General features: G+C 44.0%; 3 protein-coding genes across 5 annotated transcripts in view; 2 read left to right on the top strand and 1 right to left on the bottom strand.

Annotated features, from left to right (window-relative positions):
• Nucleotides 1-9,567, top strand: part of LOC116354985 (UPF0577 protein KIAA1324-like) — a 13,681-nt gene extending 4,114 nt beyond the window's left edge. Inside the window, exons 3-22 of the mRNA XM_031797306.1 lie at nucleotides 631-820; nucleotides 1,031-1,178; nucleotides 1,475-1,564; nucleotides 1,670-1,775; nucleotides 1,987-2,136; nucleotides 2,234-2,322; nucleotides 2,558-2,738; nucleotides 2,872-3,000; nucleotides 3,441-3,531; nucleotides 3,676-3,778; nucleotides 4,661-4,798; nucleotides 4,937-5,206; nucleotides 5,500-5,673; nucleotides 6,106-6,295; nucleotides 6,464-6,560; nucleotides 6,939-7,040; nucleotides 7,545-7,671; nucleotides 7,838-8,016; nucleotides 8,322-8,484; nucleotides 8,647-9,567. Of these exons, the coding sequence (XP_031653166.1) occupies nucleotides 631-820; nucleotides 1,031-1,178; nucleotides 1,475-1,564; nucleotides 1,670-1,775; nucleotides 1,987-2,136; nucleotides 2,234-2,322; nucleotides 2,558-2,738; nucleotides 2,872-3,000; nucleotides 3,441-3,531; nucleotides 3,676-3,778; nucleotides 4,661-4,798; nucleotides 4,937-5,206; nucleotides 5,500-5,673; nucleotides 6,106-6,295; nucleotides 6,464-6,560; nucleotides 6,939-7,040; nucleotides 7,545-7,671; nucleotides 7,838-8,016; nucleotides 8,322-8,484; nucleotides 8,647-8,718 (2,789 nt within the window). The 3' untranslated portion in view covers nucleotides 8,719-9,567. The remainder of the gene's footprint in view (nucleotides 1-630; nucleotides 821-1,030; nucleotides 1,179-1,474; nucleotides 1,565-1,669; nucleotides 1,776-1,986; nucleotides 2,137-2,233; nucleotides 2,323-2,557; nucleotides 2,739-2,871; nucleotides 3,001-3,440; nucleotides 3,532-3,675; nucleotides 3,779-4,660; nucleotides 4,799-4,936; nucleotides 5,207-5,499; nucleotides 5,674-6,105; nucleotides 6,296-6,463; nucleotides 6,561-6,938; nucleotides 7,041-7,544; nucleotides 7,672-7,837; nucleotides 8,017-8,321; nucleotides 8,485-8,646) is intronic.
• A 129-nt stretch (nucleotides 9,568-9,696) lies between these two features.
• Nucleotides 9,697-13,774, top strand: LOC109910307 (tetraspanin-9). Of its 3 annotated transcripts, none has more exons than XM_020509457.2 (9): nucleotides 9,697-9,964; nucleotides 10,538-10,586; nucleotides 11,731-11,810; nucleotides 11,964-12,155; nucleotides 12,252-12,326; nucleotides 12,441-12,542; nucleotides 12,642-12,773; nucleotides 12,894-12,977; nucleotides 13,067-13,774. In XM_020509457.2, exons 3-9 carry the CDS (start codon nucleotides 11,748-11,750, stop codon nucleotides 13,136-13,138), a joined length of 720 nt encoding a protein of 239 aa, XP_020365046.1. In that variant the 5' UTR covers nucleotides 9,697-9,964; nucleotides 10,538-10,586; nucleotides 11,731-11,747; the 3' UTR covers nucleotides 13,139-13,774. The 3 variants fall into 3 exon arrangements, with proteins under 3 accessions (XP_020365046.1, XP_031653167.1, XP_031653168.1); XM_031797308.1 differs by lacking the exons at nucleotides 9,697-9,964; nucleotides 10,538-10,586 and adding exons at nucleotides 10,628-11,192; nucleotides 11,506-11,528; XM_031797307.1 differs by having other exon boundaries at nucleotides 9,742-9,964; nucleotides 10,538-11,810.
• Nucleotides 13,775-18,104: 4,330 nt separating this feature from the next.
• LOC109864312 (small nuclear ribonucleoprotein F) lies at nucleotides 18,105-19,940 on the bottom strand. Its single transcript, XM_020452029.2, has 4 exons — nucleotides 19,801-19,940; nucleotides 19,372-19,497; nucleotides 18,910-18,974; nucleotides 18,105-18,415 (listed from the first exon to the last, which is right to left on the bottom strand). Exons 1-4 carry the CDS (start codon nucleotides 19,801-19,803, stop codon nucleotides 18,349-18,351), a joined length of 261 nt encoding a protein of 86 aa, XP_020307618.1. The 5' UTR covers nucleotides 19,804-19,940; the 3' UTR covers nucleotides 18,105-18,348.
• Nucleotides 19,941-23,504: the final 3,564 nt, after the last annotated feature.

The raw sequence follows: 23,504 nt of genomic DNA, 5'->3' as shown, positions 1-23,504 counted from the left end.
CACAAATGGGTCTTCCAAATGGACAACGACCCCAAGCATACTTCCGAAGTTGTGGCAAATGTCTTAAGGACAACAAAGTCAAGGTATTGGAGTGGCCATCACAAAGCCCTGACCTCAATCCCAAAGAAAATTTGTGGGCAGAACTGAAAAAGCATGTGCGAGCAAGGAGGCCTTCAAACCTGACTCAGTTACTCCAGCTCTGTCATGAGGAATGAGGAATGAGGAATGTGACAAAATTCACCCAACTTATTGTGGGAAGCTTGTGGAAGGCTACCCGAAACGTTTGACCCAAGTTAAACAATTTAAAGGCAATGCTACCAAATACTAATTGAGTGTATGTCAACTTCTGACCCACTGGGAATGTGATGAAAGAAATAAAAGCTGAAATAAATTATTATCTTTACTATTATTCTGACATTTCACATTCTTAAAATAAAGTGGTGATCCTAACTGACCTAAGACAGGGAATTTTTACTAGGATTAAATGTCAGGAATTGTGAAAAACTGAGTTTAAATGTATTTGGCTAAGGTGTATGTAAACTTCCGACTTCAACTGTATGTATACTGTCTAGGTGTGAATGTGTCACATTGTGTGTGTGTGACCCTCCTCTCTCCCTGTCTGTCTGTCAGCGTTCTCGTGTGCGGTGGGAGAGTTCCTAGAGATGTCCGCTCAGCAATGTACGCCGTGTGCTGCCGGCTCCTATTCGCTGGGCAGTGGGGTGCGTTTCGACCAATGGGACACTATCCCTGCCGGCTTCACCAGCCTGGCCACCTACATGGACCCAGGACCCAGTGGAGAGGAGAGTCAGGCCTGTAATAGGTAACACATGTCTGATTCTAACCCTTAACCTCTAACCCTAACCCTAAACATAAATTTGCCTTTGTCCCTGTTGATAAAATGTTCCTTGTTTTACTATCCTTGTGAGAACTTCTGGTCCCCACAAGAATAGTAAAACACACACACATTTACTACACATTCAGTCACACACACACAGTAGTCCTGTATTCTCTTTCGCTCTGTGTACTGTAGCTCGTCGTGGACGCCGCAGGGTGTGTATCTGGAGTCTAGTCGTGATGAGTGCACCGTGTCTCTGGTCTACGCTGTGCATCTGGAGCAACAGGGCTCTGTCTCCTTCAGCTACCAGTACCCTGACAACAACATATTTTTTGAGTTCTATGTGAGTCTGACTATCTCCTCCCTGTTGAAGCTTATATCAGTTCATTTATTACCTTTTTTTGTAGCTGGTTGACGTACGTAGAGATACAAAGTGGGTCTGTTTTGCGGTAGCAGAGAAGACTTTAATTGTTCATTAATATATTTTTGTACATCAATGGCTTTACATCAATGGCTTTACATCAATAGATGTGGGCAATTGAGTGCTTTTCTGTGGTGAGGAGAATCAGCTGCTGATTGAAAACGAGAAAATCATGTGATGCAATATTCTGAGTGGTTACCGTGGTGACGCGTATTCAGGTCCAGAACGAGCAGTGTCAGGAGATGGCCCAGACAGACGATCAGAAGTGGATCAAACTCACCACCAACGGAGAGTGGGACACACACACGGTGAGGAGGAAGGCAGTGTGTGTGACCCATGTGTGTTATATGATTGGTGTGTGTGATGTGTGTAACATAATCTGTGTGCAACATATTGTGTGACTTGTGACTCAGGTGAATCTGAAGTCTGGCACTAACATACTGTACTGGAGGACGACAGGGATCCTGGTCGGAGGGAAGATGGTTAAACCAGTGTTGCTCAGGAACATCCAGATTGAGGGTAAAGACCACTCGTACCAGTACTCCCTATCTTCACACTCACCTCTATTCTCTCTCCCATTCTGCATGCCTCTGTAATGTGTTTGGTCAAGGCAGTGTAGTATCACAGGTTCTTACCCACTCCAGAACTCGCCCTTCTTAGATCTAGGAAATGAGACCACAGAGACGACAGCCGAATCTACATCTTAATGAATTAATGTGTCTCTTTCTAGGTGTTGCCTACACCTCGGAGTGTTTCCCGTGCCGACCAGGCTGGTTTAGCTCCGCCCCTGGCTCCTCCTCCTGCCAGCCCTGCCCCAGGAACACATCGTCTCACAAGGGAGCCGCCTCCTGTACTCCCTGCCCCGACACACAGTACTCACGTATGTACTAGACACACACACACACACACATTGAAATGTATCAGTAGATACCAGTTAAAATATCCACGGTCTCTCTCTCTTTCACTCTTTCCCTCAGATGAAGGATGGTCACAGTGTAAGGAGAGGCCTCCATGTTCAGAGAAGGATTACTTTCAGATCCACACAGCCTGCGACAGCGAGGGAAAGGTAAGTCACACACACTTCAGATCCACACAGCCTGCGACAGCGAGGGAAAGGTAAGTCACACACACTTCAGATCCACACAGCCTGCGACAGCGAGGGAAAGGTAAGTCACACACACATAGTGTGCATATAGAGAGAGAAGGCTGTGGTCATATACATTAGATTACAATACATAAGACATCCTGTGTATAGTATCTCTATGGTTGTGATGAAACTGCTGTGGTTGCCGTGGTGACAGACTCAGGTGATGTACCGGTGGGTGGAGCCGAGGATCTGTGAGGAGAATGTGACGGGCGCTGTGGCACTGCCCCCTACAGGGGAGAGAGAGGCATGCCCTCCCTGTAACCCTGGTTACTACAACACCGACGACTCCACCTGCTTCCCCTGTCCTCCTGGAACACACTCTGACGGCACCTCAGGTACACACACACACACACACACATACTATATGTAAACATAAAGAGTGCACATACACACACTTACAGTACACACACACGCCTGTATTGCTGTATATTGAAATGTGTTGTTGACGGTTGTGTGTGTCTGTCCCAGTGTGTGAGGAGTGTCCTGCGGGGACAGAGCCAGTACTGGGGTATGAGTATAAATGGTGGAACGTCCTCCCTTCCAACATGAAGACTTCCTGCTTCAACGTGGGCAACTCCAAATGTGACGACATGAACGGTGAGACAGAGACGTGTCTCGGGTGATTAGGGTCAAGAGATATGTGATATGATTGTAGTAGTACACATAGGTGAATAGTAAATATGTCTAATATAGACATCCTGCTGGGTATGTAATATCTCTGTCTCTCTCTGATTGATGGGAGCATAGATATATTTTTAATAGATATGAGGTGTCCCTCAGATTGTTATTATTTTACCTTTATTTAACGAGGCAAGTCAATTAAGAACAAATTCTTATTTACAATGATGTCCTCCCGGGGAACAGTGGGTTAACTGCCTTGTTTAGGGGCAGAACGACATATTTTTACCATGTCAACTCAGGGATTCGATCCAGCAACCTTTTGGCAACTCTAACAACTAAGCTACCTGCCGACCCTGTAAGGAATATAGATGTGTGTTTAATAGAATGTGTAATCACAGTAATATGTTGTTGTTCAGGCTGGGAGGTGGCAGGGGATCACATCCGCAGCGGTGCTGGAGGCTCGGATAACGATTACCTCATCCTGAACCTGCATGTTCCTGGCTTCAAGTTAGTATTGGCTTGACTGTGTATTATTGTTAGAGCTCTCAGGTTTTTCCTGGTTAGGTCATATGGTCAGAATGAACACATGGCTATGATTATTGTGAAATATAATTTTTTATTGGCCCTGTGTGTGGGTGTGTGTTCTGTCAGGTTACCCACATCACTTGCTGGGATGACCGGGACTGAGTTTGGCCGGATCACCTTCGTCTTCGAGACAATGTGCTCTGCCGACTGTGAGCTCTACTTCATGATGGTGTGTGTCGGACCATTCACATCTGCACGATTGTGTGTCTAGGATCTCAGGGAAATGTTTCTGGCAATATCAACAGTGTATCAGCCAGTAAATCAATATTACCCAACCCAACATAGTCAGTATGACATAGCCAATACATGAGTGACCTACTTTCATATTTCTATTGGATAAATACATATCAATATCTATGTTTGTTAGTAAAGCCATATAAAGCAGAACAGGGTTCCCCAACTGGCAACCCGCTGAGCCCAAAGAAATAATACAAAATGTAATTGTTGGACATAAAACACTGTAAAAACACCAGCAATCAGTTACAAATTGTAAAAAAAAAATCTGTTCCCAAGTATTCCCACATATAATAGAGAGATATATGTGACCGTATATAAATGTACGCAAGGTTTGAAGTTATTACGTTTTGGTCAAATATTATGTTTGGACTTCTTGCGGTCAATCCACTCAAGAGAACATCGGCCCTCGGCTGAATCTAGTTGATAATCCCTGCAGTAGACTCAGTTAAAACAAACCATGTATCCAAATGAAACCAAAGTATATTTGAACAAACACAACCAATCACAGTACACAATCTACACAACCAATCACAGTACACAATCTCCACAACCAATCACAGTACACAATCTACACAACCAATCACAGTACACAATCTACACAACCAATCACAGTACACAATCTACACAACCAATCACAGTACACAATCTACACAACCAATCACAGTACACAATCTACACAACTAAATCACAGTACACAATCTACACAACTAAATCACAGTAAAGCAGTGAGATTTCAGATAAACCAGTCACTATGTAAATTGTAAACCAGAGTGATCCACTGCCATATAAACCCTTTGTGTGTCGCCCCCTGCAGGATGTGAACAGGAAGAGCACCACAGTGGTGGAGTCATGGGAGGGCAGTAAGGAGAGACAGAGTTACACACACATCATGACCAGGAATGCATCCGTATCATACACTTGGGCCTTCCAGAGGACCAACCAGGCTCAGGATGTGAGTACACACACACTCGCACAAAACACATACACTCTCTCACACACACACATAGTAACACTGCACACACACATACTACACAAACACATTTACATACATATGTACTTACAAATAATATATTGACGTGGGTGTATCTAGGTGCGGCGGTACATCAGTGACGTGGTGATACTCTACTCGGTGAGTGTGACAAATGTCCAGGATGGCGTGGCATCTGCGTGCCGGGCCTGCGCCCTCCTATCCCAGAGTTCTCAGCGGTCTGGGTCGTGTATTCCATGCCCAGCTGGGTTCTACATTGACAGAGACACCAACCGGTGCCAGGAGTGCCCCCCCAACACATACCTGTCTGGTCACCACACATATGGAGAAGACGCCTGTCTGCCCTGTGGCCCCGGGAGTAAGAGCAACAAGGTAATATATTACACACAAACACACAACTCATATCATCACACAACCATAAGTTACAAACTTACAAACTAACCTTACGCAACCATTATAATCATTAGAACCACTTTATAACATTAAATCCTCCTAATCTAAAATCTCAGGGCCATAGTTATGAGTTTTACTCTCATCCAGATCAACAGTTAACCGTCGCTGGTCTGGATAAGAATGTTTTTAGCATTGGTACTATCATGTGTGTATCATGTGAGCCACTATTTGTTCGATGTCTGTTGACTTGATGCTATTGTGCCCACTCCTAGGAGCACTCTCGTTGCTATAGCGACTGCTCCTACAGTCACACGGAGCACAACCGTACCCTGACCTTTGACCTGAGCTCTCTGAGCCCCGTGGCCTCGCTCACCATCGGCCCCAGCTTCACCTCTAAAGGCACAAAGTACCTCCACGTCTTCAACGTCAGCCTGTGTGGACACCAGGTAACACACACACACATTCACGCATGCACACACACACACACACATTCACGCATGCACACACACATTCACGCATGCACACACACACACACACATTCACACACACACATTCACGTATGCACACACACATTCACACATACACACACACATTCATGCATGCACACACACACATTCACGTATGCACACACACATTCACGCATGCACACACACACACACACATTCATGCATGCACACACACACACACACACATGCACACACACACACACACATTCACGCATGCACACACACACACACACACACACATTCACGCATGCACACACACACACACATTCACGCATGCACACACACACACATTCATGCACGCACACATCAGCTTGTGTGGACATTAGATAACACACACATACCTCAGGGTTGTCGTTGTGTGTTCTGTTTCAGGGGAAGATGGCAGCTGTCTGCACAGATAATGTCACCGATCTCGCCAACAAGGACATGGGGAGTGATTCCACCCAGTTCGTCAACTCAGTGGACAGCTTCATCTGTCAATCAACCATCATTCCTGCGGATGGGCGGGGCTTCAGGATGGCTCTGGCATCCCAGTCTATCAGTCTGGCTGATACCTTCCTCGGTGAGATTGCAATAGAATAGTGCCTTCATAATGATTATAGGACAGTGCCACAACCACTAGTAGTCATATAGCCAGAGTACAATGTATACTCTTGATCTAAAATCTGATTTATTTTCAATAATTTCATTTGAAACTTGTTTTCTCCATCTCTTCCCGTCTCTCTCTCAGGAGCGACAGTGGACAGTGATTTAGACGGAATAAACGCCAGACCAGAACTCTTCTCTGACAACTCAAAAGGCATTCCAGACATCAACTTCTTCTACAGGTAGGCCAGCGTAGAGCTAGACGCCATAGAACTGCATTCATAGTTGAATGGTTCCAGTGAAGATCAGTCTGTCTATTATCTATGCGATGTCTATTATCTATGCATATTCACTTTACCCACACCTACATGTACAAGTGACCTCGACTAACCTGTACCCATGCACATTGACCCTGTATATAGCCTCATTATTTTGTTACTTTGTATTTTTTTTAACTTTAGTTTATTCAGTAAATATTTTCTTCACGCTTTCTTGAACTTCATTGCTGGTCAAGGGCTTGTAAGTAAGCATTTTATATTAAGGTCTACACCTGTTGTATTCGGCGAATGTGACAAACAGAATTTGATTTGTGTGTTTGTGTTTGACTCTCTCTTTCTCAGGTCTACTCAGGCGACTGGATCCTGTGAGCGTGGTCGGAGTGCAGTCATGACAATACGCTGCAACCCAGAGAAGATGGACCGCGGGCAACTCACAGTGCCCAGGTATACACACCGGTCTGACTGTCTGCTCAACGTCACCTGTCTGCTCAACGTCACCTGTCTGACTGTCTGCTCAACGTCACCTGTCTGACTGTCTTTTCAACGTCACCTGTCTGACTGTCTTTTCAACGTCACCTGTCTGACTGTCTGCTCAACATCCCCTGTCTGACTGTCTGCTCAACGTCACCTGTCTGCTCAACGTCACCTGTCTGACTGTCTGCTCAACGTCACCTGTCTGACTGTCTGCTCAACATCACCTGTCTGACTGTCTGCTCAACATCACCTGTCTGCTCAACATCACCTGTCTGACTGTCTGCTCAACATCACCTGTCTGACTGTCTGCTCAACATCTGAGCTGAAAACATTTGTGTATTATTTTGTGTCTGAATTTTCATTAGCTCCTTCTACATTTCTCCTGTGTGCATGTGTGTGTGTGTGTGTGTGTGTGTGTGTGTGTGTGTGTGTGTGTGTGTGTGTGTGTGTGTGTGTGTGTGTGTGTGTGTGCAGTGCGTGCCCTGCAGGTACATGTGACGGCTGTACGTTTCACTTCCTGTGGGAGAGTGGGAGCGCCTGTCCCCGCTGCACCCAGGATGACTATCACCAGATAGAGGGAGCCTGCAAGGGAGGGGTCCAGGTAACCTATACTCCCTCTATTCCCTCTCTCTTCATCTCCTTTTACACACTCATGCTACTCTTACTTTCACCTCTTGGTATTTCAATTGAACCTACTTTCTCTCTTTCTCTACTCTCTCTCCATCACTTCCCCCCTCCTTCCCGCTCACCTCTCTCTCTCTCTGTAGGTGACTCTGTCTGTGTGGAATGAGCCAAAGCTGTGCACCAAAGGCATGTCCCTGCCAGCTAAGAGCTCCGCCCCATGCGAGGCCATTGCCCTATGGCTAAAGGTGGGGGTAGGGGGCGGGGCCTTCTTAGCTGTGCTGCTCGTCTCTCTCACCTTCTATTTCTGGAAGAAGAACAAGAGGTGATTGCCTGACACCTGTTAATCAAATAACCATCCCAGCCATATTCCAGGGCTGTCTAACCCTGTTCCTGGAGAGCTTCCCTTCTGTAGGTTTTCACTCCAACCCCAGTTGTAACCAACCTGATTCAGCTTTTCAACCAGCTAATTATTAGAATCAGGTGCGCTAGATGAGGGACGGAGTGAAAACCTACAGGACAGTAGCTCTCCAGGAACAGGGTTGGAGAGCCCTGCCATAGGCTGTAGTACAACGCTCCTGACTCCTGCATCTCTGTATGTTTCTGTGTCACTATGGCGCCCCATGTCAGGCTGGAGTATAAGTATTCTCGGTTGGTGATGTCAGCCAATAAGGAATGTGAGCTGCCGGTGGCGGATAGCTGTGCCCTGGCCGAGGGGGAGGAGCCTGAAGATGACGTGGTCTACTCCCACAAACCCTCACTGCTCGGCAAGCTCAGGGCCATCGCCAACAAGGTACCTGTGTGTGTGTGTGTGTGTGTTAACCCTGTGTGTATAATGGTGTGTGTGTGTTAACCCTGTGTGTATAATGGTGTGTGTGTATTAACCCTGTGTGTGTTAACCCTATGTGTATAATGGTGTGTGTGTATTAACCCTGTGTGTATCTCTATCTTTCAGCAGAGGGAGGGAGACAGCAGTGAGTCAGTACAGCTGAAGTCATCCCAGTCTGAGAGATGGGTCTGGGGGTAACGATGAGCAAGAAAGACGAGAGAGAAAGAAAGAAGAGAGGAAGGATGGAAGAAGAGAGGAAGGAAGGAAGAAGAGAGAAAGAAAGAAAGAAGAGAGGAAGGAAAGAAGAAGAGAGAGAAAGGGAGAAGAGAGGAAGGAAGGAAGAAGAGAGAAAGGGAGAGAGAAAGAAAGAAAGAAGAGGAAGGAAGATAGAAGAGAGGAAGGAAGGAAGAAGAGATAGAAAGGGAGAGAGAAAGAAAGAAGAGGAAGGAAGATAGAAGAGAGGAAGGAAGAAGAGATAGAAAGGGAGAGAGAAAGAAAGAAGAGGAAGGAAGATAGAAGAGAGGAAGGAAGAAGAGATAGAAAGGGAGAGAGAAAGAAAGAAGAGGAAGGAAGATAGAAGAGAGGAAGGAAGAAGAGAGAGAAAGGGAGAGAGAAAGAAAGAAGAGGAAGGAAGATAGAAGAGAGAGAAAGAGGAAGGAAGGAAGGGAAAGAGAGGAAGGGAGAGAGAAAGAAGAGCGGGTTGTGTTCCACTCCTCTTCATGTCTCATGGGCTCTGTTTATTCCTGAGAACTCCATCGTGGCTCCAGCCACTCCAGTTTTCCCTGCAAAGGTACTTGTTTCCATGATTCTGACTGAAACTGGAAAGTGGTTTGGCTCTCCACCCTAGACCCTACAACACAGGGGAACACATCCCTGCTTAATGCTATGGATATTATAGGGCTGCAAATGAAAGGAACTGTCACTGTTTTGTATATTTTGTATTGTCATTTGGAGTTTATCTGTACAGTCATGTCTAAAGTATTTATAATTATTAATGTTGGTATGATTCATCTTTATTAAATTCTCACTTGGCTTTGGGGCCGTGTTTGTATTTGTGTGCAGTTATGTTCTGTTAGGCTACACATTATTATTAGTTAATGTACCATGAAAGAAAAATGGCAACACACAGTCACACACACAAATAAAACCATTATCTCCCAGGACGTCCCATACTCTCGTTGCAGTTCCATTCGGTAACATAATTCCTCCCCACCACAGTCACGCCTCCAGACCAGTTTCCGCCCTTCTGAGAGAAAATACTCCGCCTGCGATTCATCGACGACAGCAGGAAAGTTTAAATATAGCCTACAAAAAGAATACAATCGGATTTATTAACTTCTGCATTAACGCGAATTCTACGCTGGAAAACCGGATAGAGGTCGGTCGCAGTAGTCAGGAGATGGTTGAAATGAGGATGAGCTGAACTCGAGCTGGCACAGTTACGGTACGGAATCATCTCTTTGGTCTGGATACTTCGGCCATGGTGTTTAGGACAAGTCTAAAATCATCCCAGTAGTCTGGGTATCAATCCAGTCTGTGTAATGTTCAAAAATGTTGATGAGAATATATGCTTGTAAAGATTTACGCACGACCAAAGTTATATGTTTACAACGTTAACTAATTCAATCAGAAGTGTGGCCAAAACCATTGGACCTGGCTGCTAAACAATGTTGACATTTTCTTTTAACAGAAGTTACATCATAACACTATCAGATTCAAACAGTAACATAACACATCCTAGAGCGAGCAACAATGCTTCTTTCTCGATCCTCACCAAATGTCACTTCCTGTGGTGGCGATGTAGAAAAAAGATGAAGAGGGAGTGCATTCTGATGTATTATTCTGTATTTGGCCTAAAAGTGATGGTAGATTTCTCTCTCTCTCTGTGTGTGTGTGTCAGAGCCCACCATACTGTTATTGGCTCGGTAAATCGTTTCCAGAAGAACATAACTAAGTTTCTACTACATAGAACAACAGTAGGCCTACATGAAATAGTTGTGTGTGCTTTGTCTTACAGGTCCCTCCGCTGAAGGCTCGAAGAAACCATCTAATTCCTTATCTAAGTGGTAAAATTATTACGAGAACAGTTTACATGTTCAAATAGTATCTATTGTCATGCCTCAACACGACCCCAAGAGGGCATCCCTTTCCCATGAAATAAGTGACTAAATCAAAACATTGTTCATTATGTTCTTTAGTTTTTCAAATGCATTTTCTGTTATTTCTGCGGGGCTACCTGGAGGTTTTGGCATTGTGCTCGTATATACGACGTTCCCAAACACTTCTATATCAGGAGTGAACTGGATAGCCTACATAATTATGAAAACGTTGCTTTAGTCCATAGGACTCGTCACGTTCAATCTTGAGCAAACTCTGCCCTCGTGGTTCCGCTGATGAATTACAGCGGAGTATATTTTCACTGGTACATGTGAAGCAGATGGATAGGAGCTACCCCTCTTTATGTATATTCACCTGGGGAAATGTAGCCCGTAGTCTGTTGTAATCTCTCAAAAGATCAACCAATTTTTTGGGGAGCAAAAAACTTGACATTTTAATAGATGGGTTAGCTGGACATGAACAATGTGCATGATTCTATGGGGGCAGAAGTCAGCGTCTTGTGGTTCTGGATGACCAGATTGCTCGCCAGAATGAGAAGTGCCATGTAGGGAATCGTAAGTGGCTCATTTTCTTGATACCATGTCTTGTTTTGACAGATTTCATGTCAATGCTATGGCCCAAATTCGCACGCTAACCAACAACTTTAACGATGTATTTGATAGACAATTGCTCATTGTGCACATGTATTTCTGTTTTTAATAAACATTGAATTCGAAATACAGTTTACATGTTGTCAGCAATGTAAAGCCAAACCCGTGTGTTTTGCCCTATAGTTGTGTAAGCGTTGATTTTGTTGCTAAACAACCAACCATTCTCTACCTGCGAGTTTTGATTTGTTTACTTACGCTGCACTGGTGGTTTCTTGAGGAATTACAAGTTTCGCAAGTGAGGTGAGTGCAGTATTACTATTTACTAGTGCCTATGGAAATACACTCCGTTGTAACGACTAAAAGGAAACAAGTTTGAACAATGTTTGAAGTCATCGAGATATTCAGTCACATATGAATTGTAGTCGATTGCTGATCATTTGCAAGGGAGAAACGTACAAATTATTCAAGTTTTGCATAATAAACCCTGCCGTTTTATTTGCAGATTGTCACAGCTTCACCATGGCTCGCGGCTGCCTCTGCTGTGTCAAATACATGTTGTTCCTCTTCAACCTGCTCTTCTGGGTGGGTGAACAAACTCACTATACACAATGATTTTCAAACGAATTGATCTTCTGATTCTGCATTATTTTATTATTAAATCATAGTATACTAAAGTTATAATAATGATTAGAGTAATGACAATCATGTATTTATATTTTATTCTGCCTCTTTCAGTTGGGGGGCTGTGGTTTGTTGGGTGTGGGGGTGTGGTTGTCTGTGTCTCAGGGCAGCTTTGCCACCCTATCACCATCCTTCCCCTCCATCTCTGCTGCCAACCTCATCATCACCCTGGGTGCTGTCATCATGGTTACAGGCTTCCTGGGTTGCCTGGGTGCCATCAAGGAGAACAAGTGTTTGCTGCTGAGTGTGAGTGAACTACACGACCCACGATGCACCACACTACATTGCTTGGCACATTGGTAACCTCACCTGCCCCTCTCTTCTCTCACTTGTTCCCTGTAGTTTTTCATCACGTTGTTGGTTATTCTGTTGGCGGAGCTGATCCTTCTCATCCTGTTCTTCGTATACACAGGCAATGTAAGACTCCCATAGAAGCCTCCTGTCAATTCAACCCCAGGTTATCCTTCCTCCTATGGTTCCTGTACCCATAGTGCCTCTGCCTACATTTCTCATGATCCACTGTGTGTGCAGGTGAGTGATAACGCCAGACAGGACCTGCAAGAGGGACTTGCTCTGTACAGCACCAACAACAACGCTGGCCTCCGCAACGCCTGGAACATCATACAGACAGAGGTACGGTACCTAACTACTATGCAACGCCACACTAATAGCATAGCATTCCACAAGGGAGAGGTGCAATATATAACCCTGTCTCCTCTCTCTCCCTGTCAGTGGCATTGTTGTGGGGTGAATGGGTACACAGACTGGCACACTGCCCTGCAGGAGAAGGTGGTTCCTGACCACTGCTGTCAGGATATCTACCAGGACTGTGGGCGCAATGCCACCAACCAGTTCTGGACACGGGTCGGTTTGTGTTTGTTTAAAAATGTCTGATCTTCTTCCTCCCATCAAGGAGTGTGTGTGTATTCCTGTGTAGGAGTGTCCTTTTTCACTTCTCAAGATTGTATGTTCCTCTCTTGTCAGGGTTGCTATGAGAAGGTGGAGGAGTGGCTGGATGACAATAAACACCTGCTGGGAACCATCGCCATGTGTGTTCTGGTCATACAGGTAAGGTGTGTGTGTGTGTGTGTGTGTGTGTGTGTGTGTGTGTGTAATGATGTTGTTGCAGTGTGATTGATGTGACTTCCTGTCTGCAGCTCCTGGGTATGGCCTTCTCCATGACTTTGTACCAGCAGATCCACCGATCCGGGAAGAAGTACGAAGCTTAGAACACACACACAGAGTTTGAGGCCCATTACTTTTATATAAAATTATACTCTAAAAAGGCACAAACTTGCACACACACAAGCCACAAAACTACTTATTTTAGTGTTTATATTTACACACCCATGTATAATTTTGTGCACAAAGGCAATTTTTATGTTTTTTGAGGATCATCTTTATCATTATAATGTTCTTGGCCGGGATTGAATCGCAGTCTGATTGAATCGCAGTCTGATAGAATCGCAGTCTGATAGAATCGCAGTCTGATAGAATCGCAGTCTGATAGAATCGCAGTCTGATTGAATCCCAGTCTGATTGAATCCCAGTCTGATTGAATCCCTGTCTGATTGAATCCCAGTCTGATTGAATCCCAGTCTGATTGAATCCCAGCCCTAGTTCAGTTATGGTGGGACTAAGGGTGGGTGAGGAAGGCGGGTTGGATTGTGTGTATGTGGGTGTAGGGACATCCCTCGGTCATCCAGAATAGAATGAATGTCTTGAACACAAAAAAGAGTAGAGGGACAGAGGTTTGGTTTCATGCCTTAGAAATCCTTAAACGGATTAGTTATATTGTATGGATGCATTATTGGAAAACCAGTTACTGAGATGTGTTCAATAAAAGTTAAGCTTATTCTGTCAAAGTGCTGGCCATCTTTCCTTCAGTTCAAATTCCAATTCTGTTTACTAAAGCGTCATCTAGAAACTGTTACAGGAGTGAACTATCGTCATCTAGAAACTGTTACAGGAGTGAACTATCGTCATCTAGAAACTGTTACAGGAGTGAACTATCGTCATTTAGAAACTGTTACAGGAGTGAACTATCGTCATTTAGAAACTGTTACAGGAGTGAACTATCGTCATCTAGAAACTGTTACAGGAGTGAACTATCGTCATCTAGAAACTGTTACAGGAGTGAACTATCGTCATCTAGAAACTGTTACAGGAGTGAACTATCGTCATTTAGAAACTGTTACAGGAGTTCCCCAGTAGAAACAATGCCACCTCATTCTGCAGAATATTACAGAAGTCTGCCTCATGATTCTGAGGTTGTATGTTCGAGAGAACGTGCAGGATTTTGTGGCTCAATGGTTAGAACCCCTGTCTCATAACCTTGAGTTTGTGGGTTTAAACCTCAACTTTACACTTGTGTAGATTTCTGCAACTATTAATGTCAAATATACAAAGAGGAGCAAGAAAAGTGTGGAGTCTGCTGCCCCACCCCCCACCCCACCTTGCACCACTGTGGTTGAGTTCAAACCTTAACTCTTACACTTCAGGTTTAGCAACTCAATATCAAAGACTTATGCCATGACATTGTTGAATACTTGTTTCTGATTGGCTTGAAGGGCATTCTAGATTGGCATTATTTCCATATAAGGCACAGTAGAGCTCAATCGCTGTAGTTCAATACATGTTTGAGCTGCAAAAATAAATAACAATTCATTGAAACCACTGCCATTTTTTAAATTAAAATTCATAACAGCAAGCTAGAATTGATGGTTTGGTAAGCTAAACTAGCAAGTCTGTTTCTTTGGTTACCAAGGCAACTACTGTCGCTATCTAGTAAACTTGTAAGCAACTTCAGTGGATGTTGAAGCAGCAAATGTGTCAAATGATAGCCCTGGTTTAATAAAAGGGATAATCAACTAGTGGCTCTGCGTTATCTGGAAAATAATGCAAATCTGTGGGAGGTCAGTTCCACTCCGCGAGCTTGTCCTACCTAGAGGTTATGGGTCCAAACCTCATCTCTTGTGCTTTTATGTACGTTTCAAACAATTCCCCATGCCAAACATACAGAGGGGAGGGTGAAGAAGTCTGTGGCTCTGGTGTAAGGATCTTATCCCATAAGCACAGGGTTGTAGGTTCAAACCCTGTTGCTGGCTCATGGTTGCCCATTGGGACTGTGAGTCAAGGGGAGTAGTTGCCACACAAAGATGGTTGGTGCAACACTACTGGATCATACTGAGCACAGTCCCCTTGCAACACTACTGGATCATACTGAGCACAGTCCCCTTGCAACACTACTGGATCATACTGAGCACAGTCCCCTTGCAACACTACTGGATCATACTGAGCACAGTCCCCTTGCAACACTACTGGTATGCCTGATCAGTTGAGCTGGCAGACAGTACCATGTTCTACAGGCTGAGCTTCCTCACTAATGATTCACTCAACTCGCCTGTGTTCGTTTTACTAACTCTCCTGCAACCTCAGCAATGAGACATGAAGGGGAGGGATGTAGAGCTGAAGAATGAGAGGAACCAAGGGTCAGAAGGTCTCCAACCTAAAACAGGGCAAAAAAATGACAGCTCAAGAATGGAGACTTGTTTATGATAAGAAAAACATTTAATTGTGTTCTTTATAACAAACACTTACTGGATATGAACCCTACCCAACTCCACAGTCATTTAGAGATTGAACCATTGGAGAAACAAAGCCCATACTCAAATGTTACCACATAACCCACTGACCAAGACATAGAATATCTGGTTGATATTAACAATGACCCCAGCCTCCAGCATGTCTCGGGCCCGCGGCTGGGGTAACCGCAGGATGCAAGCGGTGGTTGGGAGCAGGACGGCGGTGGTCTTAGCTGTCGCCATGCCAGCAATGCCATCATCTGTCACATCCTCCAGGTGACTGATAGCCAAGGCACCGAGCACTACCCCACCAAAGAGAAAAAAAACACACACACAATGCAGGAATGGTTAAGTGAGATGGACATGTTGGGTTCTGAGAATAGGAAATATACTTATTCATGTCACTGAGGGAGAGCTGAGGTTTAGAGGGTCGACACCAGAAGGGTTATAGGAGGAAGGTATATAGTGGGTGCAACTAAGCTTGGAATGTGTTGAGTGCAGGGAAGTGATTACATGTGGCAGGCATTGATAACGGGAGAGAGCCATGGATTAGTGGTGGGGGGGGGGGGCAGGTCAGCTTAAGGGAGAAATAAAAGTTTATGGCCCGTATCACTAGTGTCCTGCCTAGCAGTAAAGAACGATGTTTGTACAGGGTGGAGGCAAGAGCAGCCCGGGTGTGCTCCACTGTGAAGTGGATCTCTCCTCCGGCACGGTGCACATCCATGTAAGTGGCACCAGCCAACTGTCGCCACACACAGCATTACCTAGGCTGCATTTTGACAGGCAGCCCAATTCTGATCTTTTTTCACTACTTGGTCTTTTTAAAAAAAGATCTTGTGTGAAATAATCTGATGCGATAGGTCAAAAGACCAATTTGTGGGAAAAATGCTTGTGTAAATGCCATATAAACCTGTACTTTTACTCTAAAAGGTGAGTCGCATTACAAGCTGTTGAGGCAGAGGGGACAGAGGCAGAGGGTACAGGACCCATGGAAGTCATATTACAAGCTGTTGAGGCAGAGGGGACAGGACCTATGGAAGTCATTACAAGCTGTTGAGGCAGAGGGGACAGGACCCATGGAAGTCATATTACAAGCTGTTGAGGCAGAGGGGACAGGACCCATGGAAGTCATATTACAAGCTGTTGAGGCAGAGGGGACAGGACCCATGGAAGTCATATTACAAGCTGTTGAGGCAGAGGGTACAGGACCCATGGAAGTCATATTACAAGCTGTTGAGGCAGAGGGTACAGGACCCATGGAAGTCATATTACAAGCTGTTGAGGCAGAGGGGACAGGACCCATGGAAGTCATATTACAAGCTGTTGAGGCAGAGGGGACAAGACCCATGGAAGTCATATTACAAGCTGTTGAGGCAGAGGGGACAGGACCCATGGAAGTAATTTATCTTCACGGCAAATTCATGAACCCTGTCTCCAGCCCATACGGGTGTGTGCATCAACCAATCCTGAAACGTAATAATACACAGAGCACAGCTGCATTTCTACAAAACCTAATTCTCTACATGATAGAACACCAAACCAATGATTCAAATATTTGTCTCAATAGAACAGGGGAGCATTCGGCAGGACCAAACATTTTGCAACATTAAAATATGCCAGGTAGGCCAAACATGGCTCTCTGACACACAGAAGGCTGCAGAGGGGAGAACGGTTCATAACCATGTGTTTGATACCATTCCACTGATTCCGCACCAGCCACTACCACGAGCCCGTCCTCCCCAATTAATGTGCCACCTACCTCTTATGCTCTGACATGTAGAATAAGGAATAACATCAGCCCTATTCATGGCATTTCTATCTGCACCGTTCGACAAATAAACGTGGCCAAGGTTGCATGTTTACATGGCCCTTGCTATCCGGGATCCTTGGGACATCCCACACCATTGAAATGTACATTTAAAATGGTACAGATTAAGTTTAGCATTGGGAAAGGGCTATGGTTAAGGATCCCAGATAGCTCAAACCATGTTTACACCTTCGTGCACACCTAGATCTACCTCCCCGATTGTCCAGGGTGGTGTATTGCACTGATACTTGCCTGGAATGATACAGTTGCATCAATTACTTCATCAAACGAGCACCCTGCATATTGGATATCAATGGTGCTCGCAAGTCCAATATCCTTTATCAGGCTGTCGCTGCACGAACAATACACAGCTCTTTTAATCAATAGTTTGCGATGGAATAACATTTGGTTTAGCCAAAATGTAGTTTTGCTTTCACAGCACGTTAGGGCAATCTGTAGTCAACTCGTTCTAACCAAATTGTAACAAACATTAACTAGTAGCCACATCCCTTCCTTCGTCAGGAACTTCTCACCGTTGTTGCAACTTAAAACCACCTGTTTCGCGTTCTTTACCAAAAGTTTGTTAACGGTTTTAAATAGTCTAAATTAAGCTTAAAAATGTGAATTACTTTTGTAAGTCACCTCTGTCACTTTCTAGTGGTTTGGGGAAAAGTTAATATGTTGACAGCAGGTGTTCAAAGTGCAAGTTTGGGAGGGGCTTTGGAAATTAGGAATATGGTACATTGATTGACAAGTTCTGTTCAATGTGTAGTGTTTGTTAATAAGGTTGAGACACCACATCAATCACCTCCCTCACAAACCTGTAATAATACCACCAGACAGCAGGTTTAGGAATGGGTACAATAACCATCATTTTCTACATTTATTCTACAGTGATAATACATATTGGATCATAAACAGTAAAAAAAAAAGTTTCACACATGTAAAGCTAACTTTCTTACCAAGAGTCCATTTTCCACACAGTGAAAAAAAAAAAGATTCAAACAACACTCATCCAGATCTTCATTTGCAAGTCTCATCCTCGCCATCATTCTTTCATTTCTCCGTCCTCCTCTTCTTCCTCCACTCCTCTAATATATAAAACATTATTGCACCTGTGGGTAGAGAATACACACTTTAGATCAGAGAGAATTACACTGAACAGCCACTATCAAACATCTGCATCAGTCACACCAGAAGTATGCTGGATACAGAAGTCCAGGGAGAATACATTTCTACTGGTATTCATTAAAGGGTTGACTTGCAGTTCAACAAATATTTCAGAATATAGAGTTACATTCTATTGCAGAAAACATCTGATTTCAACAAATACTTCCTTTCTTGAACTGGGTATTATTTGTACTACAAACCAAACAAGCCAAAGTGGGACTTTGAGGGACCTACCTGAACTTGTCCAATATGAAACTTGTTTTTGTTGAAAAACACTCTGTTGAAACAGTCTACACTAATGAATACACCCCAGATCACTGCTCTATGAAAAGTAGGTATTTCATGAATGGAGTCGTTGCCAATCATGATCACCTCAGGAGTGAAGGACAACGGGCAGAAGGCAACATTGTAGAGAATCCAGAAGAGGGCTCTTATTTACCTAACAAGTACTTCTCCAAGGTGACCAGCCAACGCTCCGTCTACATACTCTTCTGTGTTCGCCAACTGTCGAAACCAATGACAAAAACGTGACAAATTTACATCGGCATTTATTTGCACCAGCCACACACACTGTCCAGGTTCGGTGCAAAATACAAGTCTTGTACCTGCGGCATATGTGTACAAAATGAATAACTTGTGGGAGACTTATTTTGATATGAGATAAGCAGATAGGAAGTGAGTCTACAACAGACCCACGTTTGGAAAGTCTGTTAAATAACACAATGCTTTGTCTCAAATTCCCAGGCATAATGACTGTCCTGCCCTGAAATGGAACTGTTTTTAACTTCTGGCTTCCCACGTACTGTTTTTGTGCAACCAAATTCAATTGAAAGCAACGCTAGCGTATATAAATACACCCACGTTGCTAAAAGCACCCGTGTCCAGGTGTGCTCCCCCTCACCTGCATGTTCATGTAGCTGTCCACAGACACTAGGTAGCCCTTGTACTCCATCCCCCACTTCAGCTTCACCATCACCGGCTTGCCTGTCAGGCCATTCAGGAAGGGTTTAGGGTTCAGAGGTAAACTCTAAAGACACACAGAAACAGGAAGAAGGTGGGACTAATTGTTATGGTTAATAATTTAATGGAACAAAATAGAACGTTCAGACCCATTTGTAGGGACGAACAGACGTCGATCATCTTGCAATGAAACGCATATTAGATTTCAATCTGCAACATGACTTTATTTGCTGCTCATTCACTGTAAATGCAATGAATGAATGGGATAACGTTAGCTTGCTGGAAAAAGGCACCCAACTCAACTGCTAATCCGTTTCTCTTTTCAACAGATCCGGGCAATTTTATTATAACCAACCATATCAACACTCACCATTGCTGTACGAAATGTGGTGCTTTTATATCTAAGTACTTTACTATCTTTTAGACATAAAAACGTCCAGACTTGTACGCATTGCCGCCGAAACCAGGAAGCTGGAGCCTTTCAACTTTGACCCAAAACAAAGGTTAATCGATTGAGAAAAAGACCTCGAATTATTTATGTACCGCCACCTAGTGTACCGAGGGGCAAAAATTAAGAGACATGATTTAAATGTTCATGTTCATTGCTCATTGCGGCAGATATTTTAACGGAAATGTTATAAAGGACAGTAAACTGTTATATTTATCCATGTCCATCTTCAAATGGTTGCATTTTATTCAAAAGACTGCCCATGTGAAGTTAACTGAACACCTATGGGGCAATGGCGCCCTCTAGCGGTTATAGTGGTTATCGTGTTGAGTATTGCAGCACGGTCCACTTCCCCAAAATCTTTGGGCCATGATGTGACTTATTTGCTATCAATGGATGTAATCTACCTAGATAAAGCTTCACTAATTTCTATGTAACGCAGCAAATAAACAAATGGATGTTTTCAAGACAAAACCCAGTCTTCGGCCATGCCCCAGGAGGAGTGACCATCAATGGAAACCACTGTTGTCCAAGGTAATTGTGATTGAATTAAAACATTTGAAACAAGATTTTAAATCTGTATTTCATTTCAAATAAAATGTTTCTTTATGAATACATTTAGTCTGGAATTGCATAAAGAACTTATGGCATAGAGGTAGACTGTCATATCTGGGTCTATCTGGCAGCTCTCTTTATGCACTGCCAGTCTGGAGAATGCTCTCATTCATTTTTCTGTCTTGAAGCGTTCGACTGTTACTAAACCAGTTGGCAAGTTTGAACTTGAGATCATGAATAATACTTCCAACAGCAAGGGATGTCCTTACATCAATGTTAATATGTTTGTGTGTGTGTGTGTGTGTGTGTGTGTGTGTGTGTGTGTGTGTGTGTGTGTGTGTGTGTGTGTGTGTGTGTGTGTGTGTGTGTGTGTGTGTGTGTGTGTGTGTGTGTGTGTGTGTGTGTGTATGGACAAACATACACCTAGGTATGTATCATGGGAAAACTCTTATACTGTTAAAGGATAGATAAATTATCACTGATCATGAGCTGCTGCATGCATGACATAGGATAACACTGACATGTCCCATTGTCTATTGTGTAATAGATATGCAGGGAGGAAGACTCATGGTGAAGATGGAAACAGAAGTGCAGGATATAATCCAGGAGAACTAGAGCTTTCAACAAAACAGAGAATGAGAGATATTAGACAGTATGCAGGTCGGCTCTGGTGTGCTCCATAGAGAGGAGCCATGCTGGGCTCATTGAGGTGAAGTGGAAAGCAGCAGAGAAGAGGTGGGTTGAGGGCCTATCAAAGAATTAGAGCAGGAGATCACTGAGCTAAAGGAGGAAGGGGAGGGGGCATTGGGAGTCAGAGCCCCACATCATTCCTGAATACCAATGCAGCTCCATGACTTTACTGTACTACTGTATAATGCTCATCACCAGCACTGACCACACGAGGGCGGCATGTACACAGAAACGGTTTGTCATTGATTTCGTTCAAATTTCACAATATTTGGAAGCCTACTGCAGAGAGAGAATATGCTACAATCAAACCCCATATCCCCAGCAGTGCTGTCACCAACTACACTATCATATAGGCCTAACGACAAGATGAGAAGTTATATTATTATTGAGATTGGGCCGATAATATTAGGCCTACATAAGATTTATTGCTGTCATTATTAAAGGGATATTTTGGCAATGCCTTTTCCCCTGAGTCAGGTGAACTCGTGGATACCATTTCTATGTCTCTGCGTGCAGTTTGAAGGAAGTTGATAACTTGCAGATACCCATAGACTTCCAGTTATTGCACTAACGCAAGTTAGCATTGGCTCGCAAAGCTATCCTCTTACTTTCTTCATAATGGACACAGAGACCTAAAAATGGTATCCACTAGTTCGTCTGACTCTCTCTATCCCTTTAGGAGTCCTTTGGAAACGGAAACAAGACTTTGGTAGGCTATTAAAAATTAATCTAGGAATTTAAAGGCCAACCCCTGGTATAATCTTCTCTGCATAGGGCAGGGTAGTTCATTAATATATTGGTACGGCGTAATATGGATCAGTTAATAAATCTCAATTGGCTTGCATTCCACTCCAATTAGCTGGGATTTTGTTGGGAGAGGCCATCAGTAGCATATTGTAAACATAGCCCATGCAGAAGTGCATTTAGCCAAGTGACCAAACTCTTTTGTTGTTGTATTTCACCCCCTTTTCTCCCCAATTTCGATCATGTCTCATCGCTGCAACTCCCCAACAGGCTTGGGAGGCAAAGGTCCAGTCATGCGTCCCCCGAAACATGACCCGCCAAACCTCGCTTCATAACACACACCCGCTTAACCAGGGAGCCAGTCGCACCAATGTGTCGGAGGAAACACAATTCAACTGATGACCAAAGTCAGCCTGCAGGCGCCCAGCCCGCCACAAGGAGTCGCTAGAGCATGATGATCCAAGTAAAGCCTGCCCGGCCAAACCCTCCCCTAACCCGGGCGACGCTGGGCCAATTGTGCGCCGCCCTATGGGACTCCTGATCACGGCCGGTTGTGATACAGCCTGGGATCGAAGCCAGGTCTGTAGTGACGTCTCTAGCACTGCGATGCAGTGCTTTAGACCATTGTGTAACTCAGGAGGCCCTCAAACTCCACAATTTTAAAGTAAGTGCCCAGTGAAAATCTCCATTTTAAAGTTAATATTAATCTCTTTGATTCGTCCTACACTCATATTTGTGGCCAAAGCATAAATTGGAGAAAATACCCTTCAAAACCCCAAATTTGTATTTTAAACAGATGTTTAAAAAATGCTTGCTATTTCCTCATATAACATGATGTCATCTCCCTGAGGAGGATGAGCTGGCCTATCCTCTTCTAGAGGAGAATGAGTTGGCCATTCAATGGTCTACTTCCGTGAATATTTATAATGCCCAGTGCACACACACCATTCTGTTTTTGGGGTATGCCCACACCATTCTGTTTTTGGGGTATGCCCACACCATTCTGTTTTTGGGGTATGCCCACACCATTCTGTTTTTGGGGTATGCCCACACCATTCTGTTTTTGGGGTATGCCCACACCATTCTGTTTTTGGGGTATGCCCACACCATTCTGTTTTTGGGGTATGCCCACACCATTCTGTTTTTGGGGTATGCCCACACCATTCTGTTTTTGGGGTATGCCCACACCATTCTGTTTTTGGGGTATGCCCACACCATTCTGTTTTTGGGGTATGCCCACACCATTCTGTTTTTGGGGTATGCCCACACCATTCTGTTTTTGGGGTATGCACACACCATTCTGTTTTTGGGGTATGCACACACCATTCTGTTTTTGGGGTATGCACACACCATTCTGTTTTTGGGGTATGCACACACCATTCTGTTTTTGGGGTATGCACACACCATTCTGTTTTTGGGGTATGCCCACACCATTCCAACACAGAAAAGCTCATTTTTAGCATAATTAATAAAACATCTTGGAAGGAAAACTATTTCACTCATATTGTCAGTTATTATAGGTCATATTTCGTTGAAATCTGGAAACACTGGGCAGTTACTTTAGTTTAAAGTGAGTCACTAGCTAGGTTTCCATCCAATTGATAACATCTTTTTTTGTGAATATTCAAAAATATGCA

Source organism: Oncorhynchus kisutch, linkage group LG19 (assembly GCF_002021735.2).
Source record: "Oncorhynchus kisutch isolate 150728-3 linkage group LG19, Okis_V2, whole genome shotgun sequence".
NCBI classification, from domain to species: domain Eukaryota; kingdom Metazoa; phylum Chordata; class Actinopteri; order Salmoniformes; family Salmonidae; genus Oncorhynchus; species Oncorhynchus kisutch.
The sequence above is the reverse complement of the archived record's forward strand: the minus strand, read 5'-3'. Positions and strand labels throughout refer to the sequence as shown.